Here is a 20297-nt window from a genome sequence, read left to right on the forward strand (position 1 = left end):
AAGGTATCTGTTAGTTAAAACACTTCTTGTGAACAATGATGTCTGTCATATGAAATGAGTCCAGTGGCCTTTGGGGTAAATGTTAGAGTAGGAAGGCTGGGAAATGGGTCATATTCCTAATTTTTAAACAATGTGCTTCTAAATCTTGAAAATGCTCAAGGGAAACTGAGTGAAAACTTTTTTAAAAGTATAAACTCAACATAACTGCAAAAATGAGACAAAAGAACCATACTTTTAGGCTAAGAAAAAAATACACAGGAAAGTTTTGCTTTTGTGATCCTTACAGGGGACAAACATTAGCAAATATTTTAAGGCAAATATTCAAGTACCTCAACCCAGTGTGGCTCTAATGAGCAGTCAGACTCAGAGGGATGTCATAGCGCATGCATCCTGCCAGGATGCGGCACATCCAGCCAGACCCAGCACGCTGAAGGAACTGGTTCTGACTGCTGGCAGGCTACCACCTTGTTCCTGACAGACCCTGGCTGTCACAATCCTTACACAGGCCACTGAGCCTGCCTGTGGAGGCAGCACTCTTTGTGTGGAGGCAGCACTCTTTTGCCTGTCTCTTTTATCATGCAAATCCTCCTTTGTCTTAGCCCCAAACACAAGTAAAACCAAAATCTTATGGCTATTGTGAATGAAACAAAAAAATGTCTCTTTAAAGGAAACACTCATTCTGGGTAGAATCTGACAAATGAGTCCAAACTCCTTTTGAGAAGGAAAATAAAGCCTGTCCTAAGTAGGAAAGAGCTCACAGTGCACGTGGGAAGGAGGAAGGGCTGTCTGATCTGAAAGAGAAGCTGTCATGGGAGGACATGAGCTGAGATCCCAAGCGGCCAAGTGACAAGGTCTGGGAAGCCAAGCAGAGGAATGTCGAGTTGATGTAGCAGGAAATAAAAAGTCAGAAAAGGCTATATTTGTATGTGGTTCTAACCAATACTAACTGCTTTTGGGTAGCACTGTCTTCGTTTTGTGGAACCTGGTCTTCCTGGAACACTGGTCTCTTCTTCATCATGTAAATCAAGCTCTTCTTCATATTTAACGGTCTCTTTCCCAACTGGCATCAAATGGTCATCCAGTTCACCTAAAAAATTTAAAGAGAATTAATATAAACAGCCCAGATTTTGCCTCTCTAATGACTAATGAATCCAGAGCAAAGTGTTCTGTTAGAAAGCAGCAAGAAGGGTAATGGAAACTAAAGCATCTGCACTTTTAATAACACAAAGTGACCGGATATGATGCGTCAGGCAGTCTATTTTGGCATTCATATACTCAGTGCAAGCAGGGTTACAGATTCCATTCTAAGATGCAAGCATATCATCTAAACAAGGCACAACATGAGGAATGTGGTGCAAGGGACTGTGATAACACCATATGGTAACAGATGGCAGCTGCACTGCTAGTGAGCAGAGCCGAATGTCTGAACTCGTGGAATCACTAGGTTGTACACCTGCCACCAACGTTAACATTGCATGCCAACTATACTCCAATCAAACAAACAAACAAACAAAAAAGCCTTCTCAAAATAATACTGAGACAGAAAAACAGCCCATAACCATTGTTTTACAAAATCTATGGAAAGCAAAACTTCCCGTTTAAAAAAAAATGGATAAATCTGAGAGACTGACCCGCTAAAACAAATGTTCATGATTCAACAGTTACAAGAAGGCCTTTCCGTACCGACAAGAAGTCAGTATGGGAAGCAAATATGCTATGTGCTACAGTTGTTCACAGCAGAGCTCAAAGAGCTGGAACATGTTACAGGACCTTCAAGTTATATCATAGTTACATCCGTCTTCACCAAAGCAGAGAGAGCAAGGAGTTCAGAATGCCACAAAATCCTCAGAGACTTGTAAAGTCCTTGATATGCTTTTGTTTTACAATGTTTTCAACTTTATTTTTATTTGCATGTGCTTTTTCAAACACTCTTACCAATTTTGTGCAGTTTTTCACAGCAAATGAGAGCTACGACTCTTTCGGCCAATCGTACACAGCTCATTGGTGGACCCTGAAAGTCACAAAAAACATTTCCACTGTACGGGCACATAGCTATCTATCATTAACACATAAAACTTCTATGAAACCAGTATCTTTAAAGCTGAACTTTATGAGAACAAAGTGCTTTATTTTGAAAAATGCCAGCAAGTCTGTTAAAACCATAATCTCCACAGTTGAAATGCCATTTTTAAAAGTCCTGCCCAGTTAAGCCTAGATAAATCATAATGAAGATTAGGCAATTTTAATGATTATAAATTTCAGTTAAGATTTTAATGTAGCTTATTTTCACTAATCTACAAATAAGAAAAAAAAAAGATTATCAAAATGTGGCTGTAACATACAGGTTAATAGTACTGACAAATTTTCATGTGCAACAGAAGTTATCTCATAATATCTGGAAATCAGTACTGGGACCAAGGACGGCAGTTACACAAAGGGAGATTTTCAAGTGAACAACAAAACAGCTAGAGAAGCCCAAATATATTTAATAAATTCTGTCCCTCTAAGTGTCTAAGCCACAGCTGAATGTTGATATTACTAAGATCCTAGAGAGAACTACAGGTCATCTACTCATATAGTCTACTGGAAGTCTGAACATGTGGCTGACCACAAAAGAGATTTATAAACCTACTCTTAAGGAACAGATTTAAAGCTAAATTTCCCTGTTACTTGTGCTGGCATAGAGAAGCTGAAAAACAATCCATTAATGACATACTTTAAAGGCACAATCATTTCTTTTTCTAAACTTACAACAATGGAGGCTCGGAGAGGTGAGTTAATTGGCAGATAAAGAGTTGAATAAAATGTACCATCAGGCAACTCTCGGGTTCTACATTTAGGAGCTAGATGAGTAAACGGATCACTTGGTAATCTAGCACAGTATCTGTGAAGAAAAAGAAATTCTGATGCTAAATCTACACCTGAGAAATGGAGGAAAAAAATCTGTATTGATATTCACAGCCTCAAGTTTAATTTTTCATGTCCCTCTTCCCCTCTACTAGATTGGTATTTATATGTGAAGTTTGAGCTTCATTGCTTTGAACTTTCAGTAAGATGGAACAGTGTTGTCCAACAGAATCTTTTGCAATTATGTTCTGTGTCTACACTAGTCCAATGGGGCAGCCACTGAGTGCTTGAAATGTGGCGAGGCAGCTAGAAAACTAAAATTTAAATTTATTTAATTTTAATTAAAATTAAAACGAGTTTAAATAGATGCGTATGTCCAGTGCTACTCTACAGTGCAGAAAATACTGTTTAGAATCCATTAAGAGAACACATCACCAATGTTTGTTCCTTAAATCGTATATGCACCCGCAGATTATATCAGGGCCTGTGCAAGAAAGGCATCAGAAGAGGCTGGAAGCACAGCTCAGTACTGACACAACGGAAAGGCATCAAAACAAGATGATCACTCCCACTCCCCCACCACACACCCCCCAGCAGCACAAGGAGAATGTTCCAGGGCAGGAAGCTAGCTTCAAAGGTGCCGAAACTGAGCAAAGGTGGGTGGTGCTGGGACAGGAAAGCAATCGGTGGGCAAGTAATCGGGCAGGACTCACAGGGAGGGCACTGGAATGACAGCCAGCCGCCCTGTAAGTTCAAGACCTGTGCAGTCAGGACACCCAAATGGTGGCAGCCCTGCAGATAGAGGGCTAGATGTAAGAGTAACAATTTTGGAGGACAATGTGAGTCCTACCTCTCACTATTGAAGAAGCCAGAAATAAAGATGGAAGAAAGGAGAGCTAGAATGAACCCAGTAGTGTGACAGTGAAAGCGGAGGTAACACATAGGCAGTCAGATACAGAAATAAATCTAACCATAGATGTGTATGTGAATATGCACACATATACACATAAATGTAGTTTCTAGCTCTGTCTACCAAGGAGCCTAGAAGCAGCAGTACTCCAAAGGCAATGAGTATACCTAGCACTCAGCACCCACATTTTGGTTTCTGAACACCATTCATCTGCCCCTAAAAGAATTTTCTTTTGGAGAAATAGCCAATATCTAGGCTGGGGGAGAGAAAACATAAGTTGAGTCTAAAAATCTTAGTATGCCATAAAATAAGGAAGTGATCAAAGAATAATGGTGATGTAAAAAGAACTAGCTTGAAGGGGTTTCTACTGGCCAAATTTGAGATAATTTTAACATGAAAATAAATAATAAACAACAGTAACCAGACTATATAACCCACTGAATAAAACAGAACTCCATCGGTTCATAGTAGATAAAAAAAAAACAATAAAGAGAATAAATAAATGGAGAAAAGAGAAAGCTCTACCTTCCAGTAGAATGCCAACAAATAGGAAGAATAATGGAATTAGAAGATCACCATTTTGCAGACACCACAGCAAAAATCAATTCAGGCAAGAAATACCAATGGATACTTTTCACTAATGGGTGAAACTGGGAAGAGGAATAAATTTCATATTGTCCCAAAATATCTCCCCAGGAAATATGCACTCATAAAGGGAGAAAAGGCAACTCTATAGCGGAAAAGCTGGCAGACCTTTCAGATCAGAGCCACCACCACCAGTTAACAGCACAAATTGACATCAAGTACACCCAGTAGGACAAAATGAGAACACAGCACCACTTCTGTGATGTGCAGGCCCCAGTGCATAACCTTAGGTTAATTATCAGAAAGTATCAGATAAAGCCAAACTGAGAGAGAGACTACAAAATGACTGGTCTGTAATTTTCAACAGTGGCAAGGTCATCCAGGTCAGGGAAAGACAAGAATGGTTCCAGGTTGAAGGAGACTAGAGAGATGAGAAAAATGCATACAATCCTTGATCCTGGCTTGGATCCTTTCTCTATAAAAACACATTCTCGTGACACCTGAATAGGTCTCTCCAGGTGAAGGGTAAATAGGAGTTCTCTGCAGTATTCCTGCAACACTTTAAAGTTTGAAATGGTTTCAAAATAAAACGTTAAAAAGAAAATCTTATGTGAGTTGCTCTTTATTTTGCCTCTACACAAAATTTATTCAAATACATAGTCTAGGTATGTATCTGCTTTTCTTGGTCCTTGGAAATGTTATTATCAGTTCAGACAAAGTAAATTAGAACATAATTAAAAACACAAATTAAGGGCCGCCTGGGTAGCTCAGTCAGTTAAGCATCTGCCTTCAGCTCAGGTCATGACCCTGAGGTCCTGGAATTGAGTCCCGAGTTGGATCCCTGCTTGGCAGGAAGCTCCTCCTCCCTATCCCTCTGCCATTCCTCCCACTTGTGCTCTCTGGCTCTCTCTGTCAAATAAATAAATAAAGTCTTAAAAAAATACGAGTTAATATATCATAATCTTATATTGTAGCTAATGAAAATTTAACATCTCTCAACATTCATGGCACAAAACAACAGATACCAAAATTTAAAAAAAAAACTAGTGAGTACTATATAATTAAGTAAAATCTAATTAAGTAATTAAAATAAGCATGTCTTAAGTCAGCCTTGCCAACAAAAACTAAGCATTTATCATTGCACAATACTGTTTTTGCCTTCTGATGAAAAAGAAGAATGAATGGGGAAAAAACACTTCTTTTCTTTCTCTCATCAAAATAGTACCAAGCCATAAAGAGAGAGACTGGTGAATATTTGCAAAAGGAAAACACTATAATACTCACAGGTTTAGACTTAGATCTTGCAATACTCCTAGGCTTTCCATGCAAATGATTTCATATCATACCTATTGATGTGTCCAATGGCCGTGTTGATTGTGACTCGTGGACCACCATCATCAGGCCTCAACACGTATGGTGGGAACACGTCGTCATCATCCACAACAGGTTCAATGTCAGTCTCACCAGTGTCAACTGACTTGGAACACTTGTTTCTTAAGATCTGAACATTGCAGAAACAGGTATTATGATGAGAATAAATATTTTCTTTGTCATTTATCAGTTGTCTGCCTCTGTACCTACAGAAAAAGCTCTCTTGACAAAAAACAGCTCTCTCTCCTAAACACACTGTAATACTCCAAGTCACCTGATGCAGAAACTCCCTCCCAAAGTAGTCCCCCCCCAGCTCCAATCATGGGAGACACTCACCATATATGCACAGGGTTTGCATGGTACCATACCCACACACACATACACACACGTGTGCAAACACAAACACACACATACAGGGGCTGTGTCATCACCCTCCAATCACTCCACAACTCAGTCATTCAACTGTGACTGCACTGTCCACACTAACAGGTTACTTTCCAGGCTTCTTCCCCTACAATCCATATGACCATTTTCACCACGAGCTTTCAAAAACTTTGTAAAATACTGCTGGCTCTGTAACTATTTGACTTTTTTATAATGTGCACATTTGTACACCCCTGGCTGAGACTATTCTCTGTAGACAAAGCTATTTTTATCTATTTTTCTGCACATAAAAAATAACTCAAAGATACCTTACTGACTTTTGGACTTACCTTTTCAATAGCTTTGTATGTTTTAAGGTCTTCTTCAAAACTTTTTATTTTGTCTGTATCTGCTAACATTATATAATTAGAGATCGGTGCCCTTGCTCTTCCCTTAGATTGAACATAGGATCGATACTCTGTGGGCAAATCAAATCGAACCACCAAGTTGCATTTTGGTATATCAACACCCTCTTCCACAATACTTGTTGCAATGAGAAGGTTGGTCTCATGTGCTCGAAATTTCCTAAGTACCTGAAAAAAGTCCATCAAGAAAAGCAAAGAACTTCTAAGAAATTTCCAAAGGAACAGCATAGTATAAATAAATGACAACTGTCCTTTCTGATACATGCTCCAGATACACTAAATCTTTAAGTCCAGGCTAAAGATGACAACACTACACAAAACTCAGGATACATAAACACATGGGCAAAGAGAAACTTTAATAACAATTTTTAGCTGAATAGGACTTGAAAAATCAAAGTGACTTTCTACCATACAGAAGTATATACAAATCACAAAAAGCCTTCAGATTGAAAAGGCTGGTTTCTTTGATGGCCACAAAAGAATCTAACCAACAAAGTGACCAAATGAATCCACTTCTGGAGTCCTATTGATACTCTGACCCGTCGTGGTGGTATCTTGCATCTCTGAGACTGTGCCAACAATCCTCCAAAGATGTCAAAACTTTCACTAAAATCCCTAATGCTTGTAATTAAAAATTACAAGGAAGGCCCTATGTATTTTCTGGTATCTTGGGACATTTTCATTTTAAGGAATCAGAACTACCGATTAAAATTAAAGTGAAAATTTTTTTCATTTAAGATTTAAAATAACATCATTTCTCAATCCAGGATAAGTAAAGTAAGGTGGCTTTTAAATAGATCTACCACACTGGTTATTGGACTCCCCAGATTTGGAATATGACATAGAAAATGAACTTCAACGTGAATTATTCTACCTCTAACTTAAATATTAAATAACAAACTTCAAATAAAAAGTTTTTGTTTGCCAGCCAGACACTATATTAGGTTTCATATCTTTATGATTGCTGTCTCTCATATTAAAATCTTAAGATGCATGAAAAAAATTAAGCCAAATCTTTAACGTATCCAACCAAGGCAGGACTTTAAACCGAAAACAAAACAATTTCTAGGAAAAAAAAATTCATTTTTTTTTTTTTGCTCAGTCACATGGAGTCCATAGAAGTTATGGTTACACATGCTTGGTTTTTCTATGAAATGCCATCAGTCCAATAAAGGAAAATGAAATGGTTGATGGCAATTAAGAGAAAATTGATTTACCAGACAGCTATTCTAATTCTGAACATATGAATCACTATACAGCTACTTCATAGGAGACAGCTAGTCTATCTACAAGCAAGTATTCTATATTACAAAAAACACCAAGCAATTCTCAAGAAAAGGAGTTCCTATGAGCAGTTTATATATATTCTGAAAATTGTTATTGTACAATGATTTCAACTTAAGTTACCTCTTCCTGTTTTCTGAATTCTGCTTCCATCTGTTTGTTCCGAGGCTGATTCTTTCCAATGCCATGTCCAGTTATAAAATTGCTGCTGATGTAAGCCAGCTCTGGATCTTGTTTGCCAGCTTCCTTTATCAATCTAAAAAAATTATATACATTTGGAAGTTAAGCATTGATGAGGGAAAAAAATTTAAACTTTTGTTTGTAAGGCTTCCCTTAAAATGGGAATACACGTATGTTTTGCCAACATACCTAACAAAATGGTGTTGGTGTTTTTTCCTAACTAGCTTAAACAGAAATCACTGCCACTCTTCCCCATGTAGATCTGTGGACTGAACACTTACAGCACCAGATACAGGGTTGATTTATACTGACGAACACATGGTCACAGTACTTCAAACTTTCTAATTTGGCAGTCATGACTTACTAGAAATGTGGCCCAGGAGGGGACAGATCTAGGCAGAGAGAAACATGGAATCCCCATATACCCTGGCTTCAGGCCAGGATCTATAATGAAAAAGCACATGCACTTCTCCAAACACACACACAACTTGCGGTGGCCATCACACCCTTGTCTCCACGGCCAAGCTTATACACAATGAGTACCAACACCAGATGCCAAGGGGTGATTCTATAGCAAGGGAAACCTTATTCTCCTGCTACAGGTACTAAGAGAGCTCCTGCTGTGTGTGAAATATATAGCATGGTTGTTTCTTTTAGTCTTACCCAACACCCTTTATCACTGGAAGCAGAGCTCCAGGGCAAGAAATGCCTGTCTACTGAGGAGCACCTCCATTCCCAACACTTTCCTGCCTCCTAGGCCGTCATCCACAGTTCTGCACAACATGGCAGTGCCAGTGTCCTCATCCCCTCCTCTCATGGAAGAGAGAGGCTTCCCAGCTTGTGCCACTTCCTGCCCGTTCCTCTGTATTAATCCAGAACGCTAGTAACCGAAAGCTGGCCTTCTAGCTAAGAAATGGAAAAGAGCTACAGGATGGGATCACATTACACGGGTACAGAAGGTTAACAGTTAGTGTTGCCATTACAGCTATTTTGGAAATATCCACATTCAAAAACTCAGCACACAGGATAAATGGTTCCACACCTGACATAAGTGACTCCAGATGGTTCTTCTGAAGTCATACACATAGTATAAATTCCTAATAGAAAATTGCATTTTTTAAGTCAAACCATTCTTTTTTTTTTTTTTAAATACATGAAACAGACTAATATCAAAGAGTTGGAAGAAACCTTGAGTGGCCATCTAGAATATCTTCCTGCCTCCAAATGAGCCAAACACTTGCATGTCTAGGTTAGTTTCAGAGTCTGTTCTACATTCAAATACTTAAAATGTTCAAAATCAGGAACTTCCTTAATATGTTCCAAGCTTTGTTTAGTTATTAGAATAAACTTACGATGTCAGTAGCAGGAAGCAATGCTACATGCAAACAAATCTCATGCCCCAAAGTCTAAATTATAAAATTAATTATCTTAGAAATATGTACTTCCAAATGTTAGTTTATGTAAATAAGCATCAATGTGAATGTAACAGAGGCTAAAACAAAATGCATTTCATGGCAAGCATCAGGCTAATTAATTGGCAAAGAATGTATTTTTCTTTGCCAAAATGATCAGCCTAGCAGATTTCAATTAACTAAGAGGCAAAAGCACTAAAGAGTAAATGTGTTTCTCCTTTAATGAAACTCGCATCGTTACTGAAGAGAAGAGAAAAAGACAATACACACATTAACGACCCAAATATCTGGTAAGCAGTAATTAAATGCTATATACCCAGGCTGATGATGATTAGAAGGAAAAATTTCTCTATCTGATAAATTAAGGGATGTCTAAGCACACTCTTCAAAACTACAGGCTTCCAGAGAAACAACAAGGTCTCCAGTGGTCAAGGAGCTTACAAGTGAGTAACACAAACTGCTTACAGATTTCATGGTACCATGAACTGATAGGACAAAGTCTTACTTGTTTCTTTTGATTTTTATACTGAGTTTATGTGAGCTGTTCCACAAGCAAGCGGTTCCACAAACCCAGCTGATCTTTAGCGCACAGAGATTCTGAAACTATCAGCAGCTAAGAACCAATTCGTTTTCCTAATTTCAAATCCATCAGAGACCAGCATTTTTTAAAAATTCCATGAAAATTTACAAAGAAAATGAAACTTAAAAGCATTCAAATTCAAGAGTCAATTATATAATATTCAGCAGACATAACTTGCTGTCAAAAATAAGAGTTTCTAGATGTTTACCCTCAATCTGTGTACCTAACTCACTCATCTGGCACCAGTGCACAGATTGTATTGTGTGTGCACACATTACCTCCCTGATTACATTAGAAACTGCAAGGCCAGAAATAGGAAATATGCCTTCCAAACTTGGACATATCATGGGAAACTGGAATTTAACTAAATGTGCAAATTTATGCAGATAACCGTTAAGGGGAAAAAAATTCAAACACATCATTTGAAACGCCTGCCAAGTACGAAAGCATGTTATCAACAATAGCTTTTAATAGCATCCTTACTCCTTACATTTGCTCATCAATGTGAGAAAATCCAATGTAATTCCTGTGATCTTTCCAAAAAATAAAAAAATAAAAAAATAAAAAATAAAAAAAACCCTATGACTGATAGAGTACATGAATCCTATACGCCCTAAATGTGTGCACAAAGCAAATAGCACCTACTATATAGGTGATAAAACACTATTTTTATATACATTGTCAAGAGACAGAGATTATTACAATTTTACAAATGAAGATGCTGAGAGAGAAAAATTTCTCTTTAAAGCTTTAAAAAGTTTAATAACTTTCAGAAAATAAACATCTAAAGCAGTGGGTAGAAAAGAAAGGAACCAGGGATCCTTGGAGAAATGGGTGATTCCATGGCAGGAACAGGGAATATACAAGAGCCTGGAGCATCTTGCAATTCTAGAAGTCAGGAAGCTCTCAAAAAAAAGAAAAGAAAAAACAAAACAGGATGAGGACATGTCCAAGGGACACAGGCACTAACCTTAAAGAACCCCCTCTGTGGCCTAGAGTGGAACAATGTGAACAACAAAACAAATCACCTACTCTCAGATTATTCTAAGTGTAGAATAAACAACTATGAGTCCGCAGTAATAAAAAAAAAAGAATATGAGTCAATAAATATAAATAAATAGAGTATCAAAGAGGTAAGTTTTTCTTATAGAAGAATTCCAGTAATAACATAAATACACCTCTCTCCAGGAAGAGTTCAAGCCCTCCCTGCCAGGATGAGCTAGTGACTTGCTTCAAGAAAATAGTGAGGAATAAAACAATAGCAATATCATAGTAAAGAAAGCAAACACTATCATAATCATGCAATGAAGTTTCCCATCATGAGTGATGTCTCATGTCCACACCATGAGTCCCCCTGATACAATGTGATGGGAAGGAGGTGCTTCATTTCCACAGTGTTTTTCCAAATCCTAAAACCTGAGAAATTTAATCCTGAGCAAAACATCAGGCAAATTCAAACTGAGAGCCAATCCACCAAACTCTTGACCAATACTCCTCAAGACTGTCAAGGTCATCAAAGCCAAGGAAAACCAGAAAATATAGAGGACCAGAGGAGATCAGGGAAATGCAACAACTAGATGCAGTATGGTACCTGGTTAAGAAGATGACATTAATGGGAAAATTGAGAAATGAAAATAAAGTCTGAAGTCTGGTTAATAGTAATGCACCAATGCCAGTCTCCCGTGTGACAAATGCACATGGTAACTAAAATGTTAACAACAGGTGGGAAGGGATCCCTGGGTGGCTCAACAGTTTAGCATCTGCGTTTGGCCCAGGGTGTGATCCTGGAGACCCAGGATCGAGTCCCGCGTCAGGCTCCAGGCATGGAGCCTGCTTCTCCCTCTGCCTGTGTCTCTGCCTCTCTCTCTCTCTCTCTATCATGAATGAATGAATGAATGAATGAATGAATGAATGAATGAATGAATAAATAAATAAATAAATCTTAAAAAAAAAAAAAAACAGGTGGGGAGACCAAGGGAGGGAGACCGGAAGCTCTGTATTCTCTTTGCAGCTTTTCTGTAAACAAAGTAAGGAGGAAAACAGTGGAAGGGGTAGACCAAGGCTGTGAACTAGGCTTGTCCGATGCCAGCACCACACAAGACTAGTAAATTACACAGTGAAAAGAAGACCAGACTTGGGAGACTGGAAGCCCTTTTTTCTGCCTCTTGATATCTGTGTGACTTGGGGAGGGTCACAATCTGAGTCTTTGCTTCCTCATCTATAATATAGCAAAAAACGTCTACCTTCCACCTTCATGGAGTGTTGTAAAACTTTAAAAAGATATCTAAACATAAGTTATAAACTGTATAGCTCTACACACATACATAAGGCAAAAAGGAAAACTATAAACGTAAGACTATACACTAGCTACATTATCTACAGAGAGAGCTATGATTTATTTTTTTAATTAGGAGAGGACAAAATTGCCCATGTATCACAATAGCTTAGACTCCCATGAAACCGTTCACTGAGGGTTTTTCCTATTAAATTGATGGAAGGAAAGAATCTGGATTTCAGGAAGTTTTTCTAAGCTTATTAAAAAGCTTACTGGAACAAGACCTCTATTGTATATTTAATTAGCTGCCCATAAAGTCAACCCTCAAACGGCTCTTGATTCATCATCCGACACTAAATTCCAGTCCCATGTTATGAAAGTTGATCACAATTAATCTGGTCCTCAAAGTCAATAGGAAGTAACTGATTTCTGATAAACCTTCTCAGGCTAATATTCCCACAATGAAAACGGGCACACCTCTACATTTAAGAGCATGTATAGAAGAAGGAAAGAAAAGAAGAAAATATGCCGCCATTTCTTCTTGCTAAGCCCTATAAAATGTATTTAATTCTTAAACCATCTTGTATGGGGGCAAGGAGCATGTCTCTAATGAGGCTTGGAACTGTGCTGATATTAAACTTTTCTGACTCCTGAAATGCCTTTTCTCCCATTCTAAGAAATAATTCCAACGGTCCCTGGTCTGTCTCTCTGGTCTGTCATGCTCTCCCTGGTCTGTCTCCTGGTCGACTTTCTACTAGAAAGCACAGGTTTTTAGTGTTCTCTGATGCCCAGGGGCATTATGATTGCAGAAGGAACTTGGAAACTCAAAAGTAGGATATCAGGATTCTAGAACTGTCTCTGCCACTGCCTAGTAATTTAACTCAGAGCAAATCACTTTTACTCCTGAGGCCCTTTCTCTTTTTTTGTAAAAATAAGTGCGCTGGATTAGTCAATGAGTCCCTTTCCAACCTTAAACTCCTGATTCCAGTGTAATTCACTACCTAAAGTTATTCTACCTTGTATTCATCATACGGATCAGGCCCAATGACTATGAAAATTACCAGACTAAAAACCACCAGATGACAACCCCAGAGTCCAATTTCTCATTACTCCAGTAAGTTTTCAAAGCCCCCAGAACAGTCAGAAGCAGTTTAGAAAAAGGAACAAAAAAAAAAATCCCAAATTACCACAGGAAACAAAGCTGAATTTCTCCTCAGAGATCACTACTTGCATAACTGGCTCTTATAGATCAACTCTGGCCAATTAATGGATCCCACAGAGAAACAGATTATTATCTGAAGAACCATCGTGAGGACCCTTTCTGGCCCCGCTGTAGACACACTACAGCATCTGTACACACACCAGAAGAACCGTACATTACCTATTTGACACAAATTTGGAGTACAGCAACTTGGCTGGGTCTATGTTCAGGAAAACATGGAGTTGGGAATTCATAGCCTAATTTAGATGCACTGCCCTCTTTTGCCAATATTCTCTGAATTCTTCTTTAACATTTATTTTCTTCTGATTCAGAAAATTTTAATATATAGCCTACAAACCAATCCAAATTGCAAATCCAATTGTTCTGAACTTTTTCCACTTCAAATTGGCAAACTTGAATCAATATTAGTTAAGATAAAAGCTAACAACAACAACAAAAAAGACAGCCACAATAATTCCCAGGTAACATTTATCCTAAGATTACCTGAAGGAGAAAGGTTGGTGTGAAATGATCAACACAACGCCTAACACACAGTCACAGATGAACAATATCTGAATCGAATCTAACAAAACCAAAAAAAAAAAAAAAAAACCCCAAAAAACTTTCCTTTAATGTAACTTCATCTTTCTACACTTACTATTTTAAATGGATTAAAATAGATAAGCATCCTTTGAGAAAAAAAAAAACCCGGTCCTGTCAAATCAAGCCTTCAGGAAAGCTATGGTCATACACGAACGTCCACCCTGTCGATTCTAGCAGAGCATTACACGTAAATTACGGGGGCCCACACAGAGGACACTTCCCCAAGCCTCTGCCAGGCTCACAGCTATGACAGCTCAGCATTCCACGAAGCACAGGGCTGCCCTGCTCTATCACAGAAAAGCAGGTTAGTTCATCTTAGAGACTTACCTGTTTAAGACAACGGCCGTGTATCTTCTTTCCACAAAAATGATTCCACATAAAATATTGGTAAATGGAGAAGGAAAGTTGGTCTCTGGCTTCTCTTTTTCTTCAATTTCTTCATCCTCATCATCATCCTCAGAATCACTCCAAGACACATAATTATCCTGATTCCTATTATTATACCACTCGACACTTTCAAACTGCTGTCGCTCGTACGGTTTATATTTGCGTAGGATTTCAAGCAGTTTTATTACTTTAGGAGTTACAAATTTCAGGTCAAGTGAGGCAGGAGAGAAGTGCTCTTCACATAGTGCATGTATTTTCCTTAGGAAGGTGTCTGTAAACAATAGAAATTTCCTGTGCAGCTCTTCCTGTTCATGTTTGATATACTTTTGCAGTTCTCTTACCATCATCCCAGCTACTTTATCTGCACACCAGGGGCCCAGGACTACCAATACCGCACGACAGTCTGACAGTATCTACAAAAAAAATGTAAAGAGCCAAATGCCAAACAGTAATCATGTAGCATTTTCATATGAGGTTTAACTGGGATTTAAGTTGTCTTCAGCCTGCCCCTTCAAAATAAATTCTCCTCACTAATATAAACACTGAGGTCAATTCCTCAAGGTTGGGGGGAATGGCCCACCCACTGGCCTTTTCAATATCTACTTTCTCATATGAGAAAGTGTATATAAATATATCTAGATATATCTAGATATATCTAGAACCATTCTTTTGTTGTCCCAGAAAAAATAATAATAGTAAATAAAAGACAATGGTATAGTGTTAATAAAATTTAATTTCGGGTCTGTCATTAGTTTTTTTTTTTTTTTTTTTTTGTCATTAGTTATAAGTAGAACAGAGTCATTTACTTCCAGGTAAATATGCAAGGAATTATGTAGCAGAGTAATTTTATTTTAGATATCAAAGAAGAGCAAGACAATTTTCTTTGCACTTTATACCCAGAGTGCCACATCTTACAACTCTAGCTCAGAGCAGAATGTAAATCCATAAAGGGGCTATAGGAATTGTCAGTTCCACAGGCAAGTATAAGAACACAAACTTTATGAGAAACCAAAGATGGAAGAGTCTAGGCATTGCTGCTCCAGAACAGATGAGCAGGAGAGAAACTGAGTCTCAGATTCAACAGCATTATTCACAAATGGTTGCAAAGTCCCAGGACAGTGGTTCTCAAATTTTAATGCATTGAGATAACTGGAGCACTTGTCAAACCTCGGATAGCTGGAGCCCTCTACCGGGGCTTGAGCAGGTGAAGGATGGGACCCCTGGTCTGCTTTTCTAACAAGTTCCAGGGGGAATGCTTACACAGCTGAACTAGAGTCCACGCTTGGAGGACCAAAGATCTAAGGGATCTCCTCCCAAAGCTGCGCCACTCAGGAATGATGGGCTCATAATCAGTTATATACAAGGTAACAACAGAATCCCTTCAGTCCAAGGATTCAAGCAGGGACTAACTCACAAAATGAACCCAACCCATCTTCAATCAGGGATGTCTATACTTAATCATTGGATGGGTTACCATAAACTCAACCCAGTATGATCTGTCCAATGAAAAATGTCCAAAGAGATTAAGAAGATAAGACCTTAAAGTAAAATATACAATAGCCCCATTAGAAACATGTTTTCAGGGCAACCCGGGTGGCTCAGCGGCTTAGTGCTGCCTTCAGCCCAGGGCATGATCCTGGAGACCCGGGATCGAGTCCCACGTCAGACTACCTGCATGGAGCCTACTTCTCACTCTACCTGTGTCTCTCCCTACCCCTCTCTCTCTGTGCCTCTCATGAATAAATAAATAAAATCTTTAAAAAAAAATTAAAACCTTTAAAAAAAACAGGTTTTCATTTCAATATTAAGAATAAACAGCTGCCTTTCATTATGCTTTCTCTACTGGCTTGTACATGCTTACCTGTTTAGAAATTAGAGTAGAATCTCTTTCTTTCGAATGCACAGATATGTTACAGTCATTGATAAAGTTAAGTGCTTCCTCTAGCTCCACCAGCAGTCTGCCATAGAGGCCACTTCTGTCCGTGAACGGCCCACAGTCCACCACAATCTCACATGGTTGAGAAGTGTATCTTTAACAGGAAACAGAAGTTGTCACTGCCACCAGAAACTCCCTACAGCACTGCGATCCATTATTACGTGTCTGCACCTGGGATCTCGGGCAGGCAGTGGTCTTCCTAACGGGCACTCACTTTTATCCATGCTATGCTTGCTCGGCGGGGCTCAAGGAAAGACTGCTTAAGGCTGACATTCAAAGAACTTTTTGAGTCTTGTCATTACCTTATTACCTCAGGGTTTTTTGTTTCAGTTTTTAGGTTTCAACTTTGAACTTTTGCCTCCTTGGGCATCAAGTTATTCAAACTCAATAACAATTATAACAATTACTTCTCAGAAGCAGAAATAGGGATGGGAGGGCAGATCCTAGAGGGAAAGTGTTATCATTAAATCTATCTGCTTCCATACTATTGAAATTTTTAGCATTTGCAAATGTCAGTTTTATTTTAATGTGTTTTTAACATATCCTTGTAAGGAAAGCTCACCTAACTGTCAAACAATTACGGTGTCATCCTTGGATCTCTTACGTCTTTCATGAAATCTGACAATCAGAACAGCACATAATATTCTAAAAGCACTAACAGTGATTAAGGAGAAGAAATATACTAAAGACATATTTAAATACTACAGTTCCATTATTCTCAATCAGAATTTATACTTAACCAGAGTCAAGCTTAGAGAACTAGGAAGTGCCAGATTCAATAGCTCACTTATCAGTTTTACTTAAATGTTCTAATACCTATACTTCGGAAAATTCCAGGTAGTACATGCCTACCAATCTAATTGGGGGCAGATAAAAGCATAAGTACAGCCTTTTACTTCTACCTCAGATCATTTAGGCTCAAGAAAGTCAATAACAGCATGTCGGGAAGGTCCTGAGATTTGTACTTCATATAGCATTTGAATCCTTAAGTTCCATGAATATGAAACATCACAATTTAATTTCATTCTACAAAGAGAACTTTCCCTGAGTTCCTATTAAATGGCAGGCACGGGATCCCTGGGTGGTGCAGTGGTTTAGTGCCTGCCTTTGGCCCAGGGCGCGATCCTGGAGACCCGGGATCGAATCCCACGTCGGGCTCCCGGTGCATGGAGCCTGCTTCTCCCTCTGCCTGTGTCTCTGCCTCTCTCTCTCTCTCTCTCTGTGACTATCATAAATAAATAAATAAAATAAAATAAAAAAGACATAAATGGCAGGCACACTGCAAGACGTTTTCCATGTATCACTGTGACTGATGAACAAAGAATCCCCTGAAACCACGTCAATGCCATTTTGCAGGTTCCAGGGCAGTAAACGACTCACCTGAAGTTACACAGCCTTCAGTTAGTGGAACCAATATTTCAAAACCCATCTGACTGGACTCCATAACCTGAGAAATAAGCTTCCTAGTTGTTATAACTGTTTCAAGAACCACCACTTGATAACCATTAGCCCTTCTAAAGACTGTATCTAATAAAGACATAAGGATACTTTAATATGAATTGAATCATATTTACTTAAAAACCTAATTTAGGGCGCCCGGTGGCTCAGTGGTTGAGCATCTGCCTTTGGCTCAGGTTGTGATCCCAGGGTCCTGGGATGGAGTTCCCACATGGGGCTCGCTGCAGGGTGTCTGCTTCTCCCTCTGTCTGTGTCTCTGCCTCTCTCTCCGTGTCTCTCATGAACAAATAAATAAAATCTTAAAAAAAAACAAAACAAAAAAAAACCCACCTAATTTTATTTAGGCTCCCTTCCACCAACTCAAATCAGAAAATATGTATGTGTGCACCTTTTACTTAAATTCAAAACAGCCACCTTCTCAAAGAGACAAACAGGGAAGCATACACGGTTTTCTCAGACACACACACTCATTTTCAGAACTATAGGGTGTTTCCAACCATTTTAAGACATACTGTAAAATACTAAATTCTGTCAATAAGTTAGTGTTCTAAGTATCACATGGGACACAAAGGTCAGAACAACCAAGCACACACAGTGACAGGAAAGAACACAAATTTCCTGTCCGAGTTCCTGGTGCTCATTAACATCAGCAAACAGGAGGGGCCTGCGCTTATACAATCTTGTCTCCGAATAAAGAAAACCTCCATCCGCTCTCTGTGGAAACAAGGTTAGATCCTTGCCCTCGAGGGTAAGTGTCCCGACAGTTCTCTGACTGGCTCATTCCTTGCAACAGCCATCCGAGCCCAGGCACGTACCTGTCCAATACCACCAGGTCAGTTGCAGTTTCAGCATTACTCTTCAGAATTTTCTCCAGTTTCTGAATCTTTTCTTCCAATTCCTCGGGATCGCATTTCCCATTTAAAATGGAAGCAGTGAGTCCCAAAATACGAGGACACGATGGACAATTTTCACAGAGCTAACACAATAAAAGGGATTGTCAATAAGGAATCATTCTGCGAGGCCGGAACACGAGAGATACCGCCATGCTAACACATGTCAAGAAGATGGACGGGTACTATAAATATGACTTATGGCATTACTGTAGCTTGTGTAAAAGATCTGTTTATCAAAAGGCACATTTAAATATGCTAGGACAGATCATATCATTAATTTATCATAGATTATGTACTTCATTTATTTGTATCATATTTAAAATTTTATTCTAGATTTCAATTTACCATATAAGTTATTTACTATAGTTCATTATCACAGATTTAAGTGAAGATTAATTTAATATTCATTAATTCATACATAGAACCAAGTTCCCAAAATTGGTAACTAATGGTGCTGCTCTTGATACATAAAAACACTGCTTATTCTCAGTAATTTGACCTGAATTAAAAATGATAAAAATCTAAAAATTTACCTTCATAATTTCTCGGTAGGGGTGGTCTAGGATTGCAAGATGACACTCATCAAACACCAAAAGGTTAATGTCTGACAGGGATAAGTAACCATTTTTCAAAACATTCAAGGCGACATAGCAAGTCATAACGAGAACCTAAAAGGAAAACTGGCATCAGTATACAAATATGCCTTTTACCTGCCTGGATACACTTACATCAAATCACATTATGGGACCATTATATCGTGGGTGAGAATTAAGAAATTCATTAGTCAGAATTACAGCAAAAATTCTAAATGTATGGAAGCTTCTATTTTGGAACCAAGAAGCAGAATTAGGAAAATATGGAAACAGAACATGAGAAAAATAATCCTTGATAATAGGTCTTTCTGATAAATCTACTAAATTGACTTCAGGTTTTCAGGTTCCTATGGCCATATTTTGATTGATGAGACCTATCATTTTAATCAACTTACAAAACAATTCACACCGAGTTTTCCTCTTTTTTTCTCATTAAACTGACAAGGTTTTCTGGAAGAAGGCATAAACTCAATGTTCTTTTTATAGCATCATCACTCATCACTGTGTGGACATGTAAGTGCTTTACTGACAAGGACTCAACCCCGTGGGTGAGACACAGTCGTCACTGTGGACTGCTCCAAGTTTGTGAGGAAGCAACTCTTAACCACTTCAGACCCACCGACACCAAAGAAGCCCCTCAACCCATGGTTGGTCTGCAAAAGCAGGCCAGTTAGAGGAATTCTCTCAAAGACCCAGGGATCTCAACCAAGAAATGTCTCTAGTTTCAAGACCTTCAACTCCAGCATAAATTTTCGAAAAAGCAGGTTATCTACGAGTTGGAGATAGGTCATCAGAATTTGTATTTTTCAATCAAGCAAATCACAGCATAAAGCTGTTTCTCTTCTATGAAGTAAGAGCAACATACATGACTCCTTCCTTGGTTTTGGCATGAGACCTCCAGTGAGAAAGGATGTAAGGGCTAGTTTCTAGTGTAGTGAAATACAGGGAAGTAGAGTTTTCAAACCTAAGAGAGATAGCCAATGCCAGAGATGAT

At 38.6% G+C, this 20297-nt stretch overlaps 1 protein-coding gene across 1 annotated transcript in view; it reads right to left on the bottom strand.

The window, feature by feature from the left end:
* DICER1 (dicer 1, ribonuclease III) overlaps window positions 1–20297 on the bottom strand; it is a 72593-nt gene that overhangs the window by 23251 nt on the left and 29045 nt on the right. The window contains 10 exon segments of the mRNA XM_072762236.1: window positions 948–1087; window positions 1936–2011; window positions 2752–2884; window positions 5689–5843; window positions 6427–6669; window positions 7909–8041; window positions 14364–14836; window positions 16285–16453; window positions 18633–18793; window positions 19244–19378. Coding sequence (XP_072618337.1) covers window positions 948–1087; window positions 1936–2011; window positions 2752–2884; window positions 5689–5843; window positions 6427–6669; window positions 7909–8041; window positions 14364–14836; window positions 16285–16453; window positions 18633–18793; window positions 19244–19378 — 1818 coding nt within the window.

This window comes from Vulpes vulpes, chromosome 6 (genome assembly GCF_048418805.1).
Source record: "Vulpes vulpes isolate BD-2025 chromosome 6, VulVul3, whole genome shotgun sequence".
Lineage (NCBI taxonomy): Eukaryota > Metazoa > Chordata > Mammalia > Carnivora > Canidae > Vulpes > Vulpes vulpes.